The 26,016-nt window shown below is 44.0% G+C and overlaps 1 protein-coding gene across 1 annotated transcript in view; it reads right to left on the bottom strand.

Annotated features, from left to right (window-relative positions):
- LOC126267524 (cilia- and flagella-associated protein 36) overlaps positions 1 to 26,016 on the bottom strand; it is a 96,064-nt gene that overhangs the window by 2,546 nt on the left and 67,502 nt on the right. The window contains exons 3-7 of the mRNA XM_049972827.1: positions 23,515 to 23,619; positions 23,223 to 23,419; positions 8,249 to 8,403; positions 8,101 to 8,171; positions 1 to 1,051 (exon numbers count right to left, since the gene is read on the bottom strand). The exon at positions 1 to 1,051 is cut by the window's left edge and continues 2,546 nt beyond it. Of these exons, the coding sequence (XP_049828784.1) occupies positions 731 to 1,051; positions 8,101 to 8,171; positions 8,249 to 8,403; positions 23,223 to 23,419; positions 23,515 to 23,619 (849 nt within the window). The 3' untranslated portion in view covers positions 1 to 730. The remainder of the gene's footprint in view (positions 1,052 to 8,100; positions 8,172 to 8,248; positions 8,404 to 23,222; positions 23,420 to 23,514; positions 23,620 to 26,016) is intronic.

Below are 26,016 nucleotides of genomic sequence, written 5' to 3'. Positions count from 1 at the left end.
GCAGAGAGTGCACTGATATGAAATTTCGTGGCAGATTAAAAGGGTGTGCCGGAATGAGATTCGAACTCAGGACCTTTGTCTTTCACCGTACTCACAGCTTTACTTCTGCCACTGCCTCTTCTCCTTCTTTCCAAACTTTACAGAAGCTCTCGTGCGAACCATGAAGAACTAGAACTCCAGAAAGAAAGGATATTGCACAGACACAGCCTGGGGGATGTTTCTGGAAATATCCCCCAGGCTTTGGCTAAGCCATGTCTCCGCAATATTCTTTCTTACAGGAGTGCTAGTTCTGCAAGGTTCGCACGAGAGCTTCTGTAAAGTTTGGAAAGAAGGAGACGAGGTTCTGGCAGAAGTTAAGCTGTGAATACGGGGCACGAGTCATGCTTGGGTAGCTCAGATGGTAGAGCACTCACCTGCGAAAGGAAAAGGTTCCGAGTTCGAGTCTCGGTCTGGCACACAGTTTTAATCTGCCAGTAAGTTTCTGACTATACAGATACCAGGGGCCATCAAGAGTAACTGAAACTTATAATGGTTTAAGTACAGGAGTTTTTACGCAAATTTTGTCGCTTGAACAGCGATTCTATTTTATACACACCTTGTCTGTGATGCACCTCGCTAAAATCCGTGTCTTCACATGTGGCTGATCATGTTTCAAAGAATTAAACTTTTACGCATTTTGAAAGAAATGGAGCCACGCATTAGTGAGTTAGGGCGGCTGCCGGCCGCGGCCCTAGGGCGCGCCCACCACCTCGGACTTGAGCCTGCGCGCCAGCGCGCGGCGCACCTGCAGGTTGGCGCTGTCTGCGCCTCCGGCCTTGTCGACGTCAGCCGCGCCGCTGGCGCCACCCGACGAGAGCGCCGCCCTGGCGGCCCGCGCGGACCTTGGCCGCTCGGCGCTGCCGGCCGCGGCGGCGCGCAGCTTCTTCTCGCGCTCCTGCTTCTTGAGCAGCAGCAGCTTGTCCCGCTGCGCGCGCAGGTACTGCTGGCGGCGCGCCACCTCCTCCGCGTCCACCTCGTCCAGCGCCGGTGCAGACGGCTGCGGCGAGGGCTCCTGTGCGGCATCGTACAGCGAGTTAAGCCGGGTTCACACAGGCAACAAAAGTATCGCCACTGCTAATGGCGAACTACGGTAGCTTTGTAGTTGCATGTGTGAACTCCTAGTCTTCGGTGGCGCCATTTAAGGAGCACAACTTTTGTCATGCCACAAAAAGTTGACCTTGGCTCTACTTTGTTGCGCCATTTTGCCTTCTCCACAATCGAATAACGTCATCGATTGCTACCTCGCGGCTGGATTCAAACCTTTCTAGTACGTATTCGTTCGCAGATAGTACATTTGTTTGTGCGTTTGCTATTAATACGTCAAAAAAGTGGTCAACATCGACAATTATCAGATTCTTGGAGGTGTATCAAGAACGAGAATGCCTTTGGAACCACAAAAGCCAATCATACAAAGACAGAAATTTGAGAGATGCTGCATTAATTGAAATAGTAAACAGTATGCGTTAATATGTACCTGGAACTGATTTTTTTTGTGTTTGGTCTTCAGTCCTGAGACTGGTTTGATGCAGCTCTCCATGCTACTCTATCCTGTGCAAGCTTCTTCATCTCCCAGTACTTGCTGCAGCCTACATCCTTCTGAATGTGCTTAGTGTATTCATCTCTTGGTCTCCCTCTACGGTTTTTACCCTCCACGTGGCCCTCCAATACTAATTTGGTGATCGCTCAATGCCTCAGAACATGTCCTACCAACCGATCCCTTCTTCTTGTCAAGTTGTGCCACAGTCTCCTCTTCTCCCCAATTCTGTTCAATACCTCCTCATTAGTTATGTGATCTACCCATCTAATCTTCAGCATTCTTCTGTAGCACCACATTTCGAAAGCTTCTATTCTCTTCTTGTCTAAGCTATTTATTGTCCACGTTTCACATCCATACATGGCTACACTCCATGCAAACACTTTCAGAAACGACTTCCTGACATTTAAATCCATACTCGATGTTAACAAATTTCTCTTCTTCAGAAACGCTTTCCTTGCCATTGCCATTCTACATTTTATATCCTCTTTACTTCGACCATCATCAGTTATTTTGCTCCCCAAATAGCAAAACTCCTTTACTACTTTAAGTGTCTCATTTCCTAAACTAATTCCCTGAGCATCACCTGACTTAATTCGACTACATTCCATTATCCTTGTTTTGCTTTTGTTGATGTTCATCTTATACCCTTTTTTCAAGACACTGTCCATCCAGCACCTCGCACAAGAATACTGGAATAGTATTTTTCGGGACATGGTAGGTGTACTGGAGAGATGACATGGGATCACCACTTGCCAAATATCGAAGAGTTACTTGAAGTTTCACACGAGCAGGGATTGCATCTCTCATGTGTGTATCCGATCTTTGAATAGAGCTTGATACACAGCTCAACAAATACTCGAAATTCGTCTTCGACATCCGAAAATGGTTTACGAATTAATTTTTATCTTCGAATGTTAATTCTTTTATGAGTGTATTTGTTGCTCCCATATAATTTTTGCGCGATAGCCACTTACAGGTCCATTTCGTTTTCGTTTCTTTGTTGTTAACTTTTCGCTCAGTTCTAATGCCAAAATTTGCGCAACAGCATTAACGCAGGCCCGAATCATTTCAGCTGAGACAGGTGACGCCATTTTGCTAACTGCGCAATTACGAAGAATTTGTGGCGTCCTGTGTGAACGATAGCTGACAGCGCCACTCCAGAATGACCTGACTTGTGGCGATACTTTCGTTGCGTGTGTGAACCCGGCTTTAGCTCTATTACCACGCAAGCATGCCAAAATAATTCTTGAAACGACTACCGATAACCTCTGGTAATTAGATACTTATTACCACAGAATAAGAATACCCACGTGGTTAAGATGCTCAGACTTGATTCGTTGGCGCCAACTTATATTGCCTAAGAACTCACGACAGTATGGTATGACGCAAGGTTTGCTGTAAGCGCTCTGCAGATTTTTAGTGCCCTTTAGTACAGACAGACCCAGCCCAAATTTATCGTACGCTTTGTAAACACCATTCATAGGCATCTTAACCATTTGCATTCAAGATCGCGAATGAACTTGACTTGTCTTAAGTCTTTGAAGACCAAAACGGAGCCAGCCGCGGTGGCCAATCAGTTCTATGCGCTTCAGTCCGGAACCGCGCGACTGTTACGGTGGCAGGTTCGAATCCTGCCTCGGGCATGGATGTTTATGATGTCCTTAGGTTAGATAGGTTAAAGTAGTTCTAAGTTTAAGGTGACTGATGACCTCAGATGTTAAGTCCCATAGTGCTCAGAGCCATTGGAACCATTTTTGAACAAAAACGAAATGGCATTTCAATTGTTTGTAACAAGTGTATCAGACTCAGGTGTCTCCATTGTTTTTAAATATGAAAAAAAGCGATATGCTCTGCTATTTTTAATGTTTTTTACTGTAACATATGATTGACTCTCTATTACGCTGCCGCGGCAAAGTGAATTGGCCTTCTAGTATGCCAAAGTGAAAATATCATGAATAACTTCAAAACTGAAAGCAGCCACGCAGTAATTTATTCCACGCTGAAATACCTTAGAGGCGAAATTCTTCAGTTTATACTTCATGATACATTATTTTATTCCTCTTCATTCTTAGGGAAACTAAAATATTAACAATCTGTAATCATTATCCATGTTATAGTACTAGTACCAGGTCTCCTATCCTTACTACATTAAATAAGCTTTGGCTATCTGTATAACGAAATTTTGAGATATAAATATAATCTGATGAGCATTGCTCGAAATGTACTACGCCCATGACGGATTGATTGCCAGCACATTTCTCACACTACCGAACTTACCTAACACTCGTCTCGTAAATATGTGTCCATGCAGACATATAAATTGTCCTACAGTATTTATTGTCTACCTTTTGCTCCTTTAAAGAGTTTAGATTTGCATCCATAACTGCCACAATTATTCGTCATTGGTGTTGTTAATAAACAAATGCGTAAAAACAGGACAAAGACGTGTAATCTTAAAGTTTCGTTCTTTGCATGAAATTCAAACGAACAGCATTACAAGAAAGTCACGTAACAATCCCAGTTTGACTTCGGCGACTTGCGCGATACGCCATGCTCACTCCTTAGATATTTCTACCCTGTGCTTATTACGCGACAACACGAACTGAAAGCCCACTGTTGTGCCAACGTTCTATCTGGCTGCTATGATGCAGCCCATCACGGATTCCTCTCCTGTCCCAACGTTTTCGACTCAGAGTAGCACTTTCTCCCTACGTGCTCAATTATATGCTGGATGTGTTCCAATCTCTGTCTTCCCATACAGTTTGTACTCTCTACAGTTCCCCCTAGTGCCATGGAAGTTATTCCCTGATATCTTAACACATCTCCTACCATCCTGTCCATTCTTCTTGTCAGAGATTTCCATATATTTCTTCTCTCGTCGATTCCTCGCAGAACCTCTTCCTTCCTTACATTATCCATCCACATAATTTTCAACATTCTTCAGTAGCACCAAATCTCAAATGCTTTGATTCTCTTCTTTTCCAGTTTTCCCTCAGTCCATGTTTCACTGCCATTCAAAGCTGTGTTCCGCACATACATTCTCAGAATTTTTTTTCCTAAAACTGACTTATGTTCGATACTAGTAGACTTGTCTTGGCCATGATTGCCCTTTTTGCCGATTCTAGTCTGCTTTTTATGTTCTCCGTTCATCATGGGTTATTTTGCTGCCTAGGTAGCAGATTTACTTAACTTCTCCTACTCGTTCATCCCCAATTTCGATGTGAATTTTCTTGCTATTCTCATTTCTGGAACATCTCATCACCTTTGTCCTTTACTCTTAATCCATATTCTGTATTCATTCGACTAGTCCTTCCATTCTATGCATCATGCATTTCGTTGCTCCTTCGACGTACGCAATGAAATAGTGAAGGCAGCAGAGGATCAAGTAGGTAACAAGACGAGGGCTAATAGAAATCCTTGGGTAACAGAAGAGATATTTAATTGATGAAAGGAGAAAATACAAAAATGCAGTAAATGAAGCAGGCAAAAAGGAATACAAACGTCTCAAAAATGAGATCCACAGGAGGTGCAAAATGGCTAAGCTGGGATGGCTAGAGGACAAATGTAAGGATGCGGAGGCGTGTATCACTAGGGGTAAGATAGATACTGCCTACAGGAAAATTAAAGAGACCTTTGGAGAAAAGAGAACCACATGTATGAATATCAAGAGCTCAGCTGGAAACCCAGTTCTAAGCAAAGAAGCGAAAGCAGAAAGGTGGAAAGAGTATAGGGCGATGTTCTTGGGGAGAGAGTGTGGATGAAGATGAAATGGGAGATATGATACTGTGAGAAGAGTTTGACAGAGCACTGAAAGACCTAAGTCGAAACAAGGCCCTGGGAGTAGACAACATTCCATTAGAACTACTGATAACTTTGGGAGATCCAGCCCTGACAAAACTCTAACATCTGCCGAGCATGATGTATGAGACAGGCGAAATACCCTCAGACTTCAAGAAGAATATAATAATTCCAGTCCCAAAGAAAGCAAGTGTTGACAGGTGTGAAAATTACCAAACTATCATTTTAATGTCATGGCTGCAAAATACTAACACGAATTCTTTACAGACGAATAGAAAAACTTCCTATTCTCCACGGATTTAAAGATTCTTCTGCCTCTTCATGTGAAACAATTACATCATCATTTACTTGTATACTGATATCTGATCTCTCTTAGTTTTCTGGTGACTTTTTACCTTTATACAACTTTGTTAAGTATTTAACCCATGATTCCTAATTTACATCATTCACTTTCAAAATTTCGTATAACTAACTCTTTCCTCTGCTGTAGTATAATTCGCCAAACTTGTTTCTGCAACCCACAGAAGTCATGATCTACATTTTTAGAAAATGTTTCCCAGTGTACCTGTTTAAAAGTATTCACTAGCGATTTTGTCTCATTACGACTTCTTTTGTAATCTTCATAAGACTCTTATGTTTTGTGTGTTTTATATTACAAGTAGTTACACCTCTTTCTTTGCAAATTTCTTCTACATTTTAGCGAAATCATGGTGTTCCGTTTGTTTTCCTCTCTTGTCTTCTAATATACTTGTACCCACGCTTCTTGAGCTGCTGCATCAGTACTTTCTTTAATTTTCTCCTAGGTTGATCTACGTTATCCTCTCCTTAACGGGTTTCTCTTTTATTTTCTCTGTCAGTCGCTTCTGACATAAAAGTTTTGTAGATTCATTCCATAATGACTCATTGTTAATTTTTTCTTTCTTTTAGGTTGGTGCTTTAGCAATCTTGTGCCTTCCAACATGCAATCAGATTTTTGCCATGAGCAGGCTGTGATGACTCCCTACATTGGCAGAGTTTAAGTCTTAACACCTAGCACTGAGTGAGGATGGATGTTCCCGCTTGTAACAATGTAATCTTTTGAAGTTTTATGACATCTTGTGTTCCGAAAACTGTATTTGTACTGTTATTTGTGGACACAGAAGGTATTATTTATTTCATTTTTTAGTAGTTTTATTTTTGAGACGAGCAAGAAATGATGTGAAGAGCCATGTGATGATCCCTGTGTCTTGCTCTAAAGAGCAAGTCCTATTATTTGCAGTTATGTAGTCTATAATTGTGGCAGAGCCTCTAGTTGGCCAGTTATATTTGAGAATCTGTTTATGCCTAAAGAATATGTTTGTTATACTTAGCTTGTTATCCAATGAGATCGCCTTCTACCTACATCCATTACTGTATTATGTTTTCCCCTCCTGAATCAACGACATTAGCAACGTGGGTGTTACCCACCCTTGTATTTAAATCTCCTGCTATTGTCAAATAATCATTTTTGTTTATCTTTTTTCTTTGCAAGATATCATAGAACTCTTCAGAGTTATCATCCCGTCCTTCTTCTGGGAAGTACAATTACCGACAGATATAACCTCTTGATGTCTTTATTCTGACCACAATTCAATGATGAAGGTGTAAGTAAGTGTTTTGTTTGTGAAACTTTTCTTCCACAGAGCTTCACCTCTAGCACAGGGCCTTTCCTTTTGAGGGATTCCGCTGTAGATAATGTCATACCCGTTTACTGTTGTTGAACCTCTTGATTTCTTTTTGGTTTCTGTTCTGATGGCCATGTCAATATTTTGTGTATTTAGTTCATTTTTAGTTGTAGTTCTTTATCTTTTAGATTGCGGAGATTCCAAGTAGACAGTTTGAATACTCTGTCTATTCCAAGTCCCGACATTAATGCGTATCCATATACCGGGTGATCAAAAAGTCAGTATAAATTTGAAAGCTTAATAAACCACAGAATAATGTAGATAGAGGGGTAAAAATTGACATACATGCTTGGAATGACATGTGGTTTTATTAGAACCAGAAAAAAAACAAAGTCAAAGTATTGCTAGACGGGTGAAAGACCTCTTGCGCGCGTGGTTTGATGATGATCGTGTGCACAGCCGCCACTTTCTTCATGCTTGGCCTCCCAGGTCCCCAGACCTCAGTCTGTGCGATTATTGGCTTTGGGGTTACCTGAAGTCGCAAGTGTATCGTGATCGACCGACATCTCTAGGGATGCTGAAAGACAACATCTGACGCCAATGCCTCACCATAACTCCGGACATGCTTTACAGTGCTGTTCACAACATTATTGCTCGACTACAGCTATTGTTGAGGAATGATGGTGGACATATTGAGCATTTCCTGTAAAGAACATCATCTTTGCTCTGTCTTACTTTGTTATGCTAATTATTGCTATTCTGATCAGATGAAGCGCCATCTGTCGGACATTTTGTGAACTTTTGTGTGTGCGTTTTTTTTTTCTAATAAAACCCCAAGTCATTCCAAGCATGTGTGTCAATTTGTACCTCTCTATCTACATTATTTCGTGACTTATTCAGTTTTCAAATTTATACTGACTTTTTGATCACCTGGTACTTTTGACCAAATGGCATATTTTAACTGGTGAGATTATTAGCGAATATGAGTGCTTTCTTATTACATTAGTGCTGGATATCCTAACAGTTTCCTCTCTTACAGTTCTCACCAGAAGAGGGCAGAGCAAGGCGCCAATGGCCACTTACCACTACCGCAGTATTGCTGATGGATTCGGCAGCAGGTGCCCGGTCCGCCTCTGGTAGCTCGGCGTCTGCTTCTGAAAAGATTTGGAACGTTAGCTTTTATTGGCAGGACACGTCTGTGTCGGCGTCGGTGTCCCCGCGCGACACGTACCCGCGGTCTGCAGGATGGCCGACTGCAGCAGGCTCTTCTCGCGGCGGCACTCCGCTTCCAGGCGCTGCCGCTCCTCCGATATGAGGCTCTGCTCCAGCTCGCGCGTCCCCTCGTCGGCAATGGCGCTGGCCGTCTTGTACTCTTCCACCGTCTTCCTGCCGACAGGACGATTGTTTCGTGTGGCGGAACAAAGATCAGAACTGTATGGCAGCAAATGGCTCTGAGCACTACGGGACTTAACATCTGAGGTTATCAGTCCCCTGGAACTTAGAACTACTTAAATCTAACTAACCTAAGGACGTCACACACATCCACGCCCGAGGCAGGATTCGAACATGCGACCGTATTGGTCCCGCGGTTCCAGACTGAAGCGCCTAGAACCGCTCAGCCACCGCGGCCGGCTGCGTTTTTGCCTTCAAAGGCTGTATGGAAGGTATCACAAGACCAGAGTACTGCATGCAGCTGCAGTGCGTATCACATCAGAAGTTACCTCCACACAGTGAGACACAGTGATAGGAATTGTGGATGGGATGAGGTTTACTAGCACATGGCGGCAGAGACGGTACAGACACCTTCTATTTTGCCAAGCATTAGAGAGTGCTGTTGCAGACAACAAGGAATAAAATCTCAGCGACGCTTAAGTACGGCCAGGTCACAGCCTGGAGAAGATCGGTTATCCCTCTCCAGCGATTTACATCTACATACATACTCCACAATGCACCGTACGATGTGTGGCGGAGGGTACCTCGTACCATAACTAACATCTTCTCTCCCTGTTCCACTCTCAAGCAGAACGAGGGAAAAATGACTGCCTATATACTTCTGTACGAGCCCTAATCTTTCTTATCTAAGTGGTCATTCCGCGAAATATAAGTTGGCGGCAGTAAAATTGTGCTGCAGTCAGCCTCAAATGCTGGTTCTCTAAATTTCCTCAGTAGTGATTCACGAAAAGAACGCCTCCTTTCCTCTAGAGACTCCCACCTGACTTCCTGAAGCATTTCCGTAACACTCGCGTGATGATCAAACCTACCAGTAACAAATCTGGCAGCCCGCCTCTGAATTGCTTCTATGTCCTCCCTCAATCCGACCTGATAGGGATCCCAAACGCTCGAGCAGTACTCAAGAATAGGTCGTATTAGTGTTTTATAAGCGGTCTCCTTTACAGATGAACCACATCTTCCCAAAATTCTACCAATGAACCGAAGACGACTATCCGCCTTCCGCACAACTGCCATTACAAGCTTGTCCCACTTCATATCGCTCTGCAATGTTACGCCCAAATATTAAATCGACGTGACTGTGTCAAGCGCTACACTACTAATGGAGTATTCAAACATTACTGGGTTCTTTTTCCTATTCATCTGTATTAATTTGCATTTATCTATATTTAGAGTTAGCTGCCATTCTTTACAGCAATCACAAATCTTGTCCAAGTCATCTTGTATCCTCCTACAGTCACTGAACAACGACACCTTTATGAACACCATACTTTCATCAGCAAACAGCCGCACATTGCTATCCACCCTATCCAAAAGATCATTTATGTAGACAGAAAACAACAGCGGACCTACCATACTTCCCTGGGGCACTCCAGATGATACCCTCACCTCCGATGAACACTCACCATCGAGGACAACGTACTGGGTTCTATTACTTAAGAAGTCTTCGAGCCACTCTCATATTTGAGAACCAATCCCATATGCTCATATCTTAGTTAGGAGTCTGCAGTGGGGCACCGAGTCAAACGATTTCCGGAAATCAAGGAATATGGCATCCGTCTGACATCCTTCATCTGTGGTTCGCAAGATATCATGTGAAAAAAGGGTGAGTTGCGTTTCGCAGGAGCGATGCTTTCTAAAGGTGTGCTGATGCATGGACAGCAACTTCTTTGTCTCAAGGAAATTCATTATATTCGAACCGTGATGTTCACGGCTGAAACGGAGCATGACAGACTAAAGGCCGAAATACTAAATGTCTTTTTCCAAAGTTGTTTCACAGTGGAAGACTGCACTGTACTTCCTTCTCTATATTGCCACACAGATGACAAAATGGTAGATATCGAAATAGATGACAGAGGGATAGAAAAACAATTAAAATCGCTCAAAAGAGGAAAGGCCGCTGGACCCGATGGGATACCAGTTCGATTTTACACAGAGTACGCGAAGGAACTTGCCCCCCTTCTTGCAGCGGTGTACCTTAGGTCTCCAGAAGAGCGTAGCGTTCCAAAAGATTGGAAAAGGGCACAGGTCATCCCCGTTTTCAAGAAGGGACGTCGAAAAGATGTGCAGAACTATAGACCTATATCTCTAACCTCGATCAGTTGTAGAATTTTGGAACACGACTTTTCTGGAGACTAGAAATCTACTCTGTAGGAACAAGCATGAGTTTCGAAAAAGACGATCGAGTGAAACCCAGCTCGCACTATTCGTCCACGAGACTCAGAGGGTCATAGACACACAGGTAGATGCCGTGTTTCTTGTCTTCTGCAAGGCGTTTGATACAATTCCCCACAGTCGTTTAGTGAACAAAGTAAGAGCATATGGACTATCAGACCAATTGTGTGATTGTATTGAAGAGTCCCTAGATAACAGAACGCAGCATGTCATTCTCAATGGAGAGGAGTCTTCAGAAGTAAGAGTGATTTCAGGTGTGCCACAGGAGAGTGTCTTAGGACCGTTGCTATTCACACTATACATAAATGACCTTGTCGATAACATCGGAAGTTCACTGAGGCTTTTTGCAGATGATGCTGTGGTATATCGAGAGGTTGTAACAATGGAAAATTGTACTGAAATGCAGGAGGATCTGCAGCGAATTGACACACGGTGCAGGGAATGGCAATTGAATCTCAATGTAGACAAGTGTAATGTGCTGCGAATACACAGAAATAAATATCCTTTATCATTTAGCTACAATATAGCAGGTCAGCAACTGCAAGCAGTTAATTCCATAAATTATCTGGGAGTAGGCATTAGGAGTGATTTAAAATGGAATGACCATATAAAATTAATCGTCGGTAAAGCAGAGGCCAGACTGATATTCACTGGAAGAATCCTAAGGAAATGCAATCCGAAAACAAAGGAAGTAGGTTACACTACACTTGTGCGCCCACTGCTTGAATACTGCACATCAGTGTGGGATCCGTACCAGATAGGGTTAATAGAAGAGATAGAAAAGATCCAGCGGAGAGCAGCGCACTTCGTTACAGGATCATCTATTAATCGGGAAAGCGTTACGGAAATGATAGATAAACTCGAGTGGAAGACTCTGCAAGAGATACGCTCAGTATCTCGGTACGGGCTTTTGTTGAAGTTTCCTTCACCGAGGAGTCAAGCAGTATATTGCTCCCTCCCACGTATATCTCGCGAAGAGACCATGAGGATAAAATCAGAGAGATTAGAGCCCACACAGAGGCATACCGACAATCTTTCTTTCCACGAACAATAGGAGACTGGAATAGAAGGGAGAACCGATAGAGATACTCAAAATACCTACGCCACACACCGTCAGGTGGCTTGCGGAGTGTGGATGTAGAGGTAGATGTAGATATGTATGTAGATGTAGAAGGTTTCCTGACGCGGACTGAATCTCATTGCTGGCCATTGGTTCAGAGGGGCGACGGGTGTGCAGATTGGTACATAAGCTGTGGATTGGATTCCAGGGAAAGCTACAAGACTTGATGTGTTTGTTTAAATCAGCACGAGAATAGTACAAGAGAGACACAGTGTACGATGGCGAAGCTTCCTTACAATACTCCAGGAGCATCTGAGCAAAAATGGGTCAAATAACATACTGTTGCTTTCAATGTGCAATCTCCATAATAGCAACAATGCCAAAATTAGAAAAAACTTGGGCTCATACAGGAGGGTACAAACAGTTGTTCTCCCGTACCGGCGGAGGATCAAGTCCTCCCTCGGCATGGGTGTGTGTGTTTGTAGTGTGTAAGCTTAGGGACTGATGGCCTTAGCAGTTAAGTCCCATAAGATTTCACACACATTTGAACAACTTCTTCCGTACAATACACACCTGTAGCAAAAAGGGCATATACATAGTGAGCGAAAATTTGCACACTCTGACACCACATTTCTACTCCTCCGCATACCTACAGTACTACAGAGGCCCAGAGTTGTGGCCTCTGTGTTGCAAGGATGGCTTGGAGGAGATTGTGGTGGTGAGCATCTGTCAAACACCCAAAAATGTTAATTAGACATTGTCATCAGAATATAGATCTGTTAAGCTACTGTGCTCTTCCGGGTTTATAATAGTTCAGCAGCTCACCAGGTACTATTAGCTAGGCCTCTAGGGGACGTGGTGGTGGGAAGTACCAAAATCTTCTCATCTACAAAGGCTGTGAGATAACAGCAGCCCACAGCAGATAAGTCCTGCAAGCTAGGCTAGCTGTTGCATTATGCACTGTAGTCATCTCTATGGATGTAGCATCGCTGTCCCACCTTGAGACCTATTACCTGCCAAACTGAGAACTAAGCTGTGGAAATCCCTTCTCCATGAGATCACCCTGATCCATCGGTACCTTTGTCGTCCACCTGGGGTGGTGTCTAGCATTCGACTCCATAGTGTGCCAATGCTACACTCCTGGAAATTGAAATAAGAACACCGTGAATTCATTGTCCCAGGAAGGGGAAACTTTATTGACACATTCCTGGGGTCAGATACATCACATGATCACACTGACAGAACCACAGGCACATAGACACAGGCAACAGAGCATGCTCAATGTCGGCACTAGTACAGTGTATATCCACCTTTCGCAGCAATGCAGGCTGCTATTCTCCCATGGAGACGATCGTAGAGATGCTGGATGTAGTCCTGTGGAACGGCTTGCCATGCCATTTCCACCTGGCGCCTCAGTTGGACCAGCGTTCGTGCTGGACGTGCAGACCGCGTGAGAAGACGCTTCATCCTGTCCCAAACATGCTCAATGGGGGACAGATACGGAGATCTTGCTGGCCAGGGTAGTTGACTTACACCTTCTAGAGCACGTTGGGTGGCACGGGACACATTCGGACGTGCATTGTCCTGTTGGAACAGCAAGTTCCCTTGCCGGTCTAGGAATGGTAGAACGATGGGTTCGATGACGGTTTGGTTGTACCGTGCACTATTCAGTGTCTCCTCAACGAGCACCAGAGGTGTACGGCCAGTGTAGGAGATCGCTCCCCACACCATGATGCTGGGTGTTGGCCCTGTGTGCCTCGGTCGTATGCAGTCCTGATTGTGGCGCTCACCTGCACGGCGCCAAACACACATACGACCATCATTGGCACCAAGGCAGAAGCGACTCTCATCGCTGAAGACGACACGTGTCCATTCGTCCTTCCATTCACGCCTGTCGCGACACCACTGGAGGCGGGCTGCACGATGTTGGGGCGTGAGCGGAAGACGACCTAACGGTGTGCGGGACCGTAGCCCATCCTCATGGAGACGGTTGCGAATGGTCCTCGCCGATACCCCAGGAGCAACAGTGTCCTTAATTTGCTGGGAAGTGGCTGTGCGGCCCCTACGGCACTGCATAGGATCCTACGGTCTTGGCGTGCATCCGTGCGTCGCTGCGGTCCGGTCCAACGTCGACAGGCACGTGCACCTTCTGCCGACCACTGGCGACAACATCGATGTACTATGGAGACCTCACGCCCCACGTGTTGAGCAATTCGGCGGTACGTCCACCCGGCCTCCCGCATGCCCACTATACGCCCTCGCTCAAAGTCCGTCAACTGCACATACGGTTCACGCTGTCGCTGCATGCTACCAGTGTTAAAGACTGCGATGGAGCTCCGTATGCCACGGCAAACTGGCTGACACTGACGGCGGCGGTGCACAAATGCTGCGCAGCTAGCGCCATTCGACGGCCAACACCGCGGTTCCTGGTGTGTCCGGTGTGCCGTGCGTGTGATCATTGCTTGTACAGCCCTCTCGCAGTGTCCGGAGCAAGTATGGTGGGTCTGACACACCGGTGCCAATGTGTTCTTTTTTCCATTTCGAGGAGTGTATTTAAAATATTGACTGTTTTTCCGGGTTTTCATTCCAGTCTAGATGTTGCCTGTACTTTGATCTCTGCTCTGGCTCTGGCTCTAATCAGAGAAACTAAAAACTTCCTCGTCCATCCAGAATATCACATTGCGGCGTTTTTCTTTTTTTTTTTTTCTCACTGGATTGATGTGGCCTGCAATGAATTCCTCCTCTGTGCCATCCATTTCATTTCAGAGCAGCACTTGCAACCTATTTCCTCAATTATTCGCTGGATGTTTACAATTTCTGTGTTTCTATACATTTCTTACCCTCTGCAGCTCCCTCCAGTACCATGGAAGTTATTCCTTAACAGATGTCCTACTATCCTGTTCCTTAGTCTTGTCAATGTTATCCATATATTACTTCCATCGCCGATTCTGTGGAGAACGTCCTCATTCCTTACCTTATCAGCCCGCCAAATTTTCCACATTGTTCCGTACCTCACATCTCAAACGCTTTGATTCTTTTCCTCTTTGGGCTCCGCACAGTGCATGTTGAGGAGCTACTTGATTGAGAAGTAGCGGCTCCGGTCTCGGAGACTGACATACGGCCGGGAGAGCCCCTTCATAGCCGCATCCAGTGACGCCTGTGGTCTGATGATGACACGGAGGCCGGTCGGTACCTTTGGGCCTTCATGGCCTGTTCGGGATGACTTTAGTTTGGTTTAGTTACAGTGCATGTTTCAGTACCATACAATGTTGTGCTCCAAGGATACACTCTCAAAATTTCCTCTTCAAATTAAGCCCATGTTGGATGCTAGTAGATTCTCTTGGTCAGTAATGTATTTGTTGCCTTTTCTAGTCTGCTTTTGAGTCCCCCTTGCTTCCTCCATTATGGGTTACTTTTGTTTTCAAAGTAGCAGAATTTCTCAACTTCGTCTACTTTGTAATCATCGATATTCACGTTACGTTTCACGGTTTTTTCATTTTTGATATTTCTCATTAATTTTGTCTTTTCCAATTTATTCTCAGTCCATATTCTGTACTCACTGAACTGTTCATTCCGTTGAACAGATCCTGCAATTCGTCTTCACTTCACTGAGAATAGCAATATCATCAGCAGACGCTTGTCATTGGTAGGCTTTCACTCTGTATCTTAAGCCCACTCTAGATCCTTTCTTTTACTTCCGTCATTGTTTGTTTGATATTTAGATTGAATAGGAGGGGAGAAAGACCACGTCCCTGTCTTACACTCTTTTTAATCCAAGAACTTTCTTCATGGTCTTCCACTCTTATTGTTCCCTCTTGGTTCTTGTATATATTGTGTATCACCCGTCTTTCCCGGTTTCTTACTTCAATTTTTCTTAGAACTTCGAACACCTTGCACCATTTTACATTATCATTGTAACATAATGACATAATGTCGTATGGCGTGGCATGAATGATAAACTCATCATGGAATATGATTTATAACCAAAAATTTTTGAAGACCATAAGATGACAGTTTCAGCTGTCGAAAGCAATCGGCAGTAATAAATATTTATTGATGCGATATTTGCTGTAACAAGTTTTCCATAGTCCGAATTCACTCACATTCTTCTTTTCCGCAATTTAATGTCCTCAAGCGGTGTTGGTAGTACCTTTCACGTTGCTGCTTTATTTGAAACCACTTCATTAGCTCGCCTTGGCATCGCGTTGATCTTTCTGGATAGTCGAGAGGATAACATCTAGGTGTAAACGTAATCATTTACTGCTGGCATGCTGTTTCGTGCTTCCTGAAAAATTTGGATTCATTCCGACCTTTCTTTCCGGATTCAGAAAAAAAGGGTTCAAATGGCTCCGAGCCCTACGGGACTTAACTTCTGAGGCCATCAGTCGCCTAGAACTAAGAGCTACTTAAACCTAACTAACGTAAGTACAACACACACATCCATGCCAGAGGCAGGATTGGAACCTGCGACCGCAGCAGCGGCGTGGTTCCAGACTGAAGCGCCTAGCACCGCTCGGCCACGCGGATTCACAATTCTCACAGAAGTTACTGTATCTTCTGGCGTAACTGAGGTAACTCAGAGATGCCATGAATACCTTTTACAGTTGCAGTGCAAAACCCGTGAAAGAATAATTCTAAAATTTCTCTTAATGTTAAATTGCTTAAAAAAAATTCTCCACCACCAGCATACCTGCGATCGTTTGTATGATTAGACCCAAGAGGAGCAGCAAATAAAAGAATAAGTTGTATTAAACTAAAACAAGTAACTTGGGTGCCACATAAAAACATAAAATAACGAATATAGAGGTAAGTAGTTCTAAATTATCCATCTCCGAAATCAAAATTTGTTGCTAGGTAGCAGTCAACACTTCGTTGCTCCACCTGCCCTGGAATATACTATTCTGTCTGTATGGATTTAAAAGGACACACAGTCAGGTGGCAAAGTTGCTAACGCACTTCACTCGCATTCAGGTTCAAATCCCCGTCCGCCCAACTAGATACAGAAGAGAAATTCAGACCTCAGCCACAATCCAATGGCGACAGTGAAAATTTGTGCCGACCGGGTATCGACCCCAAATTTCCCGCTTTACGCGAGCAGTCGCCTGAACCGATCGGCTATCCGTTCACGCTTTCCACCCAACCCAAATTCTCCACTTACTGCACACTTTATATGTATCGTCAAATGTCCGCTACTCTCACTGCACGCAGCTTCACTTGATTCACGCAGGCATTCGGACGTAGTGTGCATCCGCGCTGAAGGTATCGTTATTCACCGTGTAATGGTTCTTTACTTACGTGACCATTACGGCTCTTTAACCCCAGTTCTCGATACCAGTAACGTCGTACTACTTTCCTGCGAAGTTACAGACATATATTTGTGACAATATTCACATTTGGTTTTATTAATGTTTAGGTACTCCGATGTATCGATATATTACAGTGATATGGTTCTTGTGTGTATTCCTTTCTGTGAGACTGTCATAATCTTTGACTCTGTAACCGTTTTATCAATGTATAGGTACTCCGATGTATCGATATATTACAGTGATATGGTTCTTGTGTGTATTCGTTTCTGTGAGACTGTCATAATCTTTGACTCTGTAACCGTTTTGGCGCGAATGCGCACAGAGCAGTCTTTGTTTCACTTTTCAGAAGTTAAGTTGTTATTTCGCTTTGTAAAAGAACAGTCAAGTCTTGTGTTTGGTTAAAGTGTAAATGAAATATATGAAGATTGATACAAAACTGTTTTCTTGATGATGTGACAATTAAGAAGTATATGTGAATTTACAAGAAGTTTAACAAAAATGTGGTTCGTGAACACCAAGTCAAAAATTATTTCTACCATACCATTGTTCTGATCTAGGATTGTTTGATCATTATGAAGTTCCTGAAAAACTCATTTGTTAGGTCTTCAAATATTGCTGGACCTTCTAGCAGTCAAAGTGGAATCACACTAGAATCAATAAGATAAGCCATAACAACTTCGACGAAATCTACGTGGGAATCCATTCAAGATAAGTGCCAAAATTAATGAATTTTTACAGTGACTTCATTATTTCCGTTCTGAAGATACCATCCACAGTCAATAACTTTGTTGTTGCCCGATAAAGCGAACATATGCTGCGTGAGCAACATTATTAATCTGATTTCTAATCTACTTTGCAAGTTATGGTATTGTTAGAACCGTCAAGGCGCATATATATACTATATATTACCTTTCTTTCAGAAAGTAGAGACAATATATATATATATATATATATATATATATATATATATATATATATATATATATACTCCTAGAAATTCAAATAAGAACACCGTGAATTCATTGTCCCAGGAAGGGGAAACTTTATTGACACATTCCTGGGGTCAGATACATCACATGATCACACTGACAGAACCACAGGCACATAGACACAGGCAACAGAGCATGCACAATGTCGGCACTAGTACAGTGTATATCCACCTTTCGCAGCAATTCAGGCTGCTATTCTCCTATGGAGACGATCGTAGAGATACTGGATGTAGTCCTGTGGAACGGCTTGCCATGCCATTTCCACCTGGACCAGCGTTCGTGCTGGACGTGCAGACCGCGTGAGACGACACTTCATCCAGTCCCAAACATGCTCAATGGGGGACAGATACGGAGATCTTGCTGGCCAGGGTAGTTGACTTACATCTTCTAGAGCACGTTGGGTGGCACGGGATACATGCGGATGTGCATTGTCCTGTTGGAACAGCAAGTTCCCTTGCCGGTCTAGGAATGGTAGAACGATGGGTTCGATGACGGTTTGGTTGTACCGTGCACCATTCAGTGTCTCCTCGACGAGCACCAGAGGTGTACGGCCCCACACCATGATGCTGGGTGTTGGCCCTGTGTGCCTCGGTCGTATGCAGTCCTGATTGTGGCGCTCACCTGCACGGCGCCAAACATGCATACGACCATTATTGGCACCAAGGCAGAAGCGACTATCATCGCTGAAGACGACACGTCTCCATTCGTCCCTCCATTCACGCCTGTCGCGACACCACTGGAGGCGGGCTGCACGATGTTGGGGCGTGAGCGGAAGACGGCCTAACGGTGTGCGGGACCGTAGCCCAACTTCATGGAGACGGTTGCGAATGGTCCTCGCCGATACCCCAGGAGCAACAGTGTCCCTAATTTGCTGGGAAGTGGCGGTGCGGCCCCTACGGCACTGCATAGGATCCTACGGTCTTGGCGTGCATCCGTGCGTCGCTGCGGTCCAGTCCCAGGTCGACGGGTACGTGCACCTTCCGCCGACCACTGGCGACAACATCGATGTACTGTGGAGACCTCACGCCCCACGTGTTGAGCAATTCGGCGGTACGTCCACCCGGCCTCCCGCATGCCCACTATACGCCCTCGCTCAAAGTCCGTCAACTGCACATACGGTTCACGTCCACGCTGTCGCGGCATGCTACCAGTGTTAAAGACTGCGATGGAGCTCCGTATGCCACGGCAAACTGGCTGACACTGACGGCGGCGGTGCACAAATGCTGCGCAGCTAGCGCCATTCGACGGCCAACACCGCGGTTGCTGGTGGGTACGCTGTGCCGTGCATGTGATCATTGCTTGTACAGCCCTCTCGCAGTGTCCGGAGCAAGTATGGTGGGTCTGACACACCGGTGTCAATGTGTTCTTTTTTCCATTTCCAGGAGTGTATATCAGATCTGACAGCAAATAACGATATGTCCAGTGCAGAGGCGCGCTTGCTCTGCACTCTTGCGGGAATCAGATGGAAGCTGTGGCCAATGAGGATAATGGACAGTGGACGCTATACTTGTAGTTTGCGACAGTTGAGAATTTCGAATGGACGGAAAGCTTGCTTGGATAGCCGAAGTGGTTAAGTTGACCGGTTGCGTAAAGCGAGAGATCCGAGTTCGAGCGTCGATCTGGCACAAATTTTTACTTGTCGCCATAGGATTTATTTCAGTGCTCGACTACGGCTGATGTCTGAAGTTCTCTTACATCATGTATACACTCAAGTGAGAAAGTCACGAGATAGTGATATGCATACATACAGATGGCGGTAATATCGATGACACAAGTTCTAAAATAGCAGTGCATTGATGGAACCGTCATTTGTACTCAGGTGATTCATGTAAAAAAGTGTACGAAGTCATGATGGCCTCACAACGGGAATTAACAGACTTTCAATGTGCAATGGTAGTTGGAGGTAGGCACAGTGACGTTCCATTTCGGAAATCGTTAAGTAATTCAACATTCCAAGCTCCATAGTGCCAAGAGTGTGCCGTGAATACCACATTTAAGGCGTTACCTCTCACCACTGGCAACGCAGTGTTCGACGCCCTTCACTTAACGACCGAGAGCAGCGGCGTTTGCGTAGAATTGTTAGTGCTAATAGACAAGCAACACCGCTGAAATCAATGTGGGACGTACAACGAACGTATCTGTTAGGACAGTGCGGCGAAATTTGACGTCATTGGATTATGGCAGCAGACGACCGACGCCAGGTGCCTCTGCTAACAGCACATCTCCTTCAGCGCCTCTTCTGGACTCGTGACCAAATCGGTTGGGCCCTAGACAGCTGAAAACCCGTGGCCCGGTCAGATGAGTCTCAGTTGGAGCTGGTAAGAGCTGATGGTTGGGTTTGAAGGTGGCGCAGACCCCTCGAAGCAATGGACCCAAGTTTCCAACACGGCACTGTGCAAGCTTGCGATGGCTCCATAATTCGTTTTAAATGGAATGGACAGGGTCCTGTGATCAAACTGTACCGATCATTGACTTGAAATGGTTATGTTCGGCTACTTGGAGACCGTTTGCAATCTGCAGCCTTTCAAGTACTTCATATTCCCAAACAAATGGTTCAAATGGCTCTGAGCACTATGGGACTCAACTTCTGTGGTCATTAGTCCCCTAGAACGTAGAACTACTTAAACCTAACTAACCTAAGGAGATCACACATATCCATGCCCGAGGCAGGATTCGAATCTGCGACCGTAGCAGTTGCACGGTTCCGGACTGCGCGCCTAGAACCGCGAGACCACCGCGGCCGGCATATTCCCAAACAGCAGGCTAATTCTATGGATGACAATGTGCCATGCCACCGAGCAACAACTGTTTGTGATTGGTATGAAGAACAATCAGCACAGTTCGAACATGATTTGGCCACCCAGCTCGCAGGACATAAATCCATGGAACATTTATGCGGCATAATCAAGAGGTTAGTTCGTGCACAAAATCCTGCACGGCCAACACTTCGCAATTTAGACGGCTGTAGAGGCAGCACGTCTCAATATTTCTGGAGGGGACATACAACGACTTCTGGAGTCCATGTCACGTCGAGTTGCTGCACTACGCCAGTCAAAAGCAAGTCCGACACGACGTCATGAGATATCCCATGGCTTTTATTACCTCAGTATGTATGCAGCTGCTGCATCAAAAAGTGATGTCTGTTCTTTCGACCATGTCGCTTCAGCAAAATGCGGAGATGGCACTGCAGAATTACTTCAGCGTCCTTTCCAAACCCGATTTTGTGTTCTATCTAGTTGTATCTACACTACTAGCCATTAGAATTGCTATACCAAGAAGAAATGCAGATGATAGACAGGTATCCATTGGACAAATATACTAGAACTGACATGTGATTATACTTTCACACAATTTGGGTGCGTAGATCCTGAGAAATCAGTCCCCAGAACAACCACTTCTGGCCGTAATAACGGCCCTAATACGCCTAGGCATTGAGTCAAACAGAGTTTGGATGGCGTGTACAGGTACAGCTGCCCATGCAGCTTCAACACGATACCACAGTTCATCAAGAGTAGTGACCGGTGTATTGTGACGAACCAGCTGCCCGGCCACCATTGACCAGACGTTTTCAATTGGTGAGAGATCTGGAGAATGTGCTGGCCAGGGCAGCAGTCCAACATTTTCTGTATCCAGAAAGGCCCGTACAGGACCTGCAACATGCTGTCGTGCATTATCCTGCTGAAATGTAGGGTTTCGCAGGGATCGAATGACCGGTAGAGCCACGGGTCGTAACACATCTGAAATGTAACGTCCACTGTTCAAAGACTTGTAAATGCTAACAAGAGGTGACCGAGACGTGTAACCAATGGCACCCCATACCATCACGCCGGATGATACGCCAGCATGGCGATGACGAATACACGCTTACTATGTGCGTTCACCGCGATGTCGCCAAACACGGATGCGACCATCCTGATACTGTAAACCGAACCTGGATTCATCCGAAAAATGACGTTTTGTCATTTGTGCACCCAAGTTCGTTGTTGAGTTCACCATCGCAGGCGCTCCTGTCTGTGCTGCAGCGTCAAGGGTAACCGCAGTCATGGTCTCCGAGCTGATAGTCCATGCTCCTGCAAACGTCGTCGAACTGTTCGTGCAGATGGTTGTTGTCATGCAAATGTCCCCATCTGTCGACTCAGGGATCGAGACGTGGCTGCACGATCCGTTACAGCCATGCCGATAAGATGCCTGTTATCTCGACTGCTAGTGATACGAGGCCGTTGGGATCCAACACGGCGTTCCGTATTACCCTCCCGAACCCGCCGATTCCATATTCTGCTAACAATCATTGGATCTCGACCAACGCGAGCAGCAATGTCGCGATACGATAATCCGCAATCGCGATAGGCTACAATCCGACCTTTATCAAAGTCGGAAACGTGACGGTACGACCTTCTCCTCCTTACACGAGGCATCACAACAACGTTTCACCAGGCAACGCCGGTCAGCTGCTGTTTGTGTATGAGAACTCGGTTGGAAACGTTCCTCATGTCAGCACGTTGTAGGTGTCGCCACCGGCGCCAACCTTGTGTGAATGCTCTGAAAAGCTAATCATTTGCACTTCACAGCATCTTATTCCTGTCGGTTAAATTTCGCGTCTGCAGCACGTCATCTTCGTGGTGTAGCAGTTTTAATGGCCAGTAGTGTAGTAGTCAGGACATTAAACTCTTATCTTCTTTTATGATCTTAACAAGGTTTTTGATGTGATGTAACAAAGTTATTATTAATACCCTTACAGTTTGTTTTACTGTTGTATGGTTCCAGGAGGGGCTCGGTTATTTGTAAATTAATACATTTTTTATAAAAAAATCACACGCATAATTAAAATCGAATATATCAGCGGCAAATCTGTAACTTACGATGACAGGCAACATGTAAATCAAATTTACTGACGTTTCTTCTATTATAGTGGAAGCTGGACATACGTATCCTGATCCATGTCACCTCGCCATTACAGTAGCCTGTCTATAGTTCATAATATGATCATAAATATTTTAATAGCTTATTACATTTTTTCACTAGATGTAATAGAATTTTTTTTTTAAATTTTGCTATTCAAGGCATCCGATACTTCAATATTTAATTAAAGTTGACTCAACCATTGAAAAGCCTTACGATATACTGTCAAGGAGTAACACAGTACCGTTAAAGTAACATTAAGGATTGCCATAAAAATGAAAGTTAGAGCCAGAATTAACAAGACAAGAAACCCATCGGAACACTTACTTCAAAACCTCTTCCATGATTTGTGCTTCCTCTGCAGGCAATTTTGTTTCGTCATCGGGTAAATACGATTGTGGAGTGATACCGTATTTTTGCTGAATCATCTCCAATGCTTGTAATTGTAACTCCAAATTCTTCTGTATCATCATTCGTTTGAAGATTTCGTAGTCGTTGGCAGCCCACACTTGTTCAAAAAGGCTCTAAAACAGAAACGTGAACGTCTCTTCCATCTTACAGATCTACATTATGATTGTATATATTATTTGAGAGTTACTGTTCTTTACGAAGCTCAGACCTCATGGAAGTTCACTTTTCCGATATTCCTCTGACCGCAAGCTTCTTCGAATTGTTCTGGAGTAATACCAATATCTTCCATGTGACTTTGGAGCATAACATCTACCTGAAAGCACACAGTTAGCTAATTTCACTTTATATAAATTACTAGCTACACAAGTAACGAAATGAATTAGCTTCCATTATTTTGACAGTTCATCCTAAAGATTACAGTTACGTACAGTGGGACTATAGTTGTAGGCCTACTTTACCGATGTCATTTGTGGCTGATCACGCTAGAATTGGATTAATGGTCATTCTTATGTATTACAATTACTTAAAAAAGGATTTTCTGATTTTGTTAGTTAATGGTGTTTTGAAAGCCTGAGACTGTGAAAACGATGTTTTTTTTGTGAAAACGATGTTTTTTTTTTTTTTTTACACATAACTTTTCTGCTAGAAGTCACGCATTTCTTTTATTCATATTTTGCACGACGCGTTTCGGGAAATGATTCCTATTTTTAAGCTGTTTTCTCTTTGTACTATGTCATTTTCAAGTAATGTTTTAAATGTGCGAGGTACTGCTTTACTTTGTTGACTTCATTTCAATATATTAAAAACGTGCGAAATTTTTATATGTAGTTAGTGCCGAAATTTGGAAGAACGTGCCCTTACAGTTTTCCTCTGTGTAGCTATTTGTGCACAGTCTAACACATATTAAACATCACATCTCTGCACAAATGGACCATAAGAAAATTGTAAGTGCAAGTTCTTGCAAATTTCTCCACTAACGACTCACGAAAATAGATAACTAACTAGAACTTGCGCGTTTATTTTAGGTCCAACCACACTGAGGAGGCGAGGGGGGATATCTGTGGAAAGGGCAGACTAGTTTAGGCCTATGGTTCCTTAAGAAAGGCACCATCTTTTCCAGTAGCTGTAAGTGCAGCAGCCTGAATGATTGACTGATATGGTGTTGAAACTTCAGTCAACGTGGTTATGCTACTGAGGGGTAAAGCCAGGGGAAACTAGAGCTGTTACTTTTCCCCTGGGCATGCTGCTCCACTGTATGCTTAAACAGTGGTAGCTTCATCTTGTGAAAAATATGCCGAAATGAAATAGCCTCCAGTTTGGATCTCCGGACGGGGACTACTCAGAAGGATGTTGTTATCAGGAAAAACGAAACTGGCATTGTTGGGATAGGAGTGCGGAATATTAGATACCTGAAGCGGATTATCTGTAAGAGAAACAAAGACGTAAAAGCTTAAACAGTAAGGAGAAGTGTGGCGTTCTTAACATCAGGGTTGGGAAAACGCCAGTAGAAGGAGAAACGGTAACGTTCTCCTATCTAGGAATGGAGGTTAGAAAAGATGGCTGGAGGAAATGAGACCTGCAGGAGCAGGCGCAGGCGCCGCAAAGACATACGTTGGTATCAAATATTAATTCGAAGTTGAGGAATAGATTCCTGGAAAAGCATATCTGAATCGCAGCACTGTATGGAAGTAAAATACAGATCACATGAACTCTTCGAATAAGAAACTGTAAACAATTGACATTTGACGTTACGCAAGGGCGGTAAAATTAAGTAGACAAATATAGTATAATTTGAAGGAATTGGCTTTAGTAACTTGGTTGCCTAGTTTACATACTGTTACGATCTCTCTCGTTTTTATGTAAGTTATTTTGATAATAAACTAATTAAATCATGAATCCATATCGTATCAAAAGAGAAATTGTTCGATTATACGAGAGTCATTTAATAATTAAAGAGACAAATTCGTCTAGAGAAAAAAATGTTAATAGGGCAAGTTTAGTACTTTTATATCTTTAAGTTGGCATCACTGGGATGAGCCCTGATCAGCTGATGTATCAACACTGTTTTGTTTATAACCTCAAAAATACATTTGAAGATGGCGAGTTGAACAACGTTCTGTTATTCGTTTTTTACTTGCTGAAGGCGAGAAACCAGTTAATATATACTGTAGGATGTCTAAAGCTTATGGTGAACGTTGTTTGAATGGTGCAGATTTTTACATGTGGGTAGAGAAGTTCAAATATTGTCGCAACTCAGTGACTGCCGAGCACCGTTATGGCCGACCAGTTGTAGTTTCAACTCTCTCACCTGAAAGTCGAATTGAAGACATTATTCGTGCCGACTGCCATGTGACTGTGGAAATGATAGTGGATAATGTTCAAGTTAGTACTGGTATAGTTCATAACATTATCTGTAACAAGCTGAAGTACCACAAAGAATGTGCAAGATGGATCCCAAAGGAGTTGACGCAGCTACACAAGGAAACATGGTTGAGAGTGTGCATAGAGCTAAATGAACGTTATGAAAGCGAAGGTGAGTACTTCCTCAACAAACTTTTAACTTGTGATGAAACCTGGGTACACAATTATGAGCCAGAATCAAAGAAACAAAGCATGGAGTGGTAGCACACCAACTCACCTGTCAACAAAAACTTCAAAACCCAAGCATCAGAACGAAAAGTTATGTTGAGGGTGTTTTGGAACGCTGAAG

The sequence above is a fragment of the Schistocerca gregaria genome, chromosome 4, assembly GCF_023897955.1.
Source record: "Schistocerca gregaria isolate iqSchGreg1 chromosome 4, iqSchGreg1.2, whole genome shotgun sequence".
NCBI lineage: Eukaryota > Metazoa > Arthropoda > Insecta > Orthoptera > Acrididae > Schistocerca > Schistocerca gregaria.
This window is presented reverse-complemented; position numbering and strand designations above follow the sequence as displayed.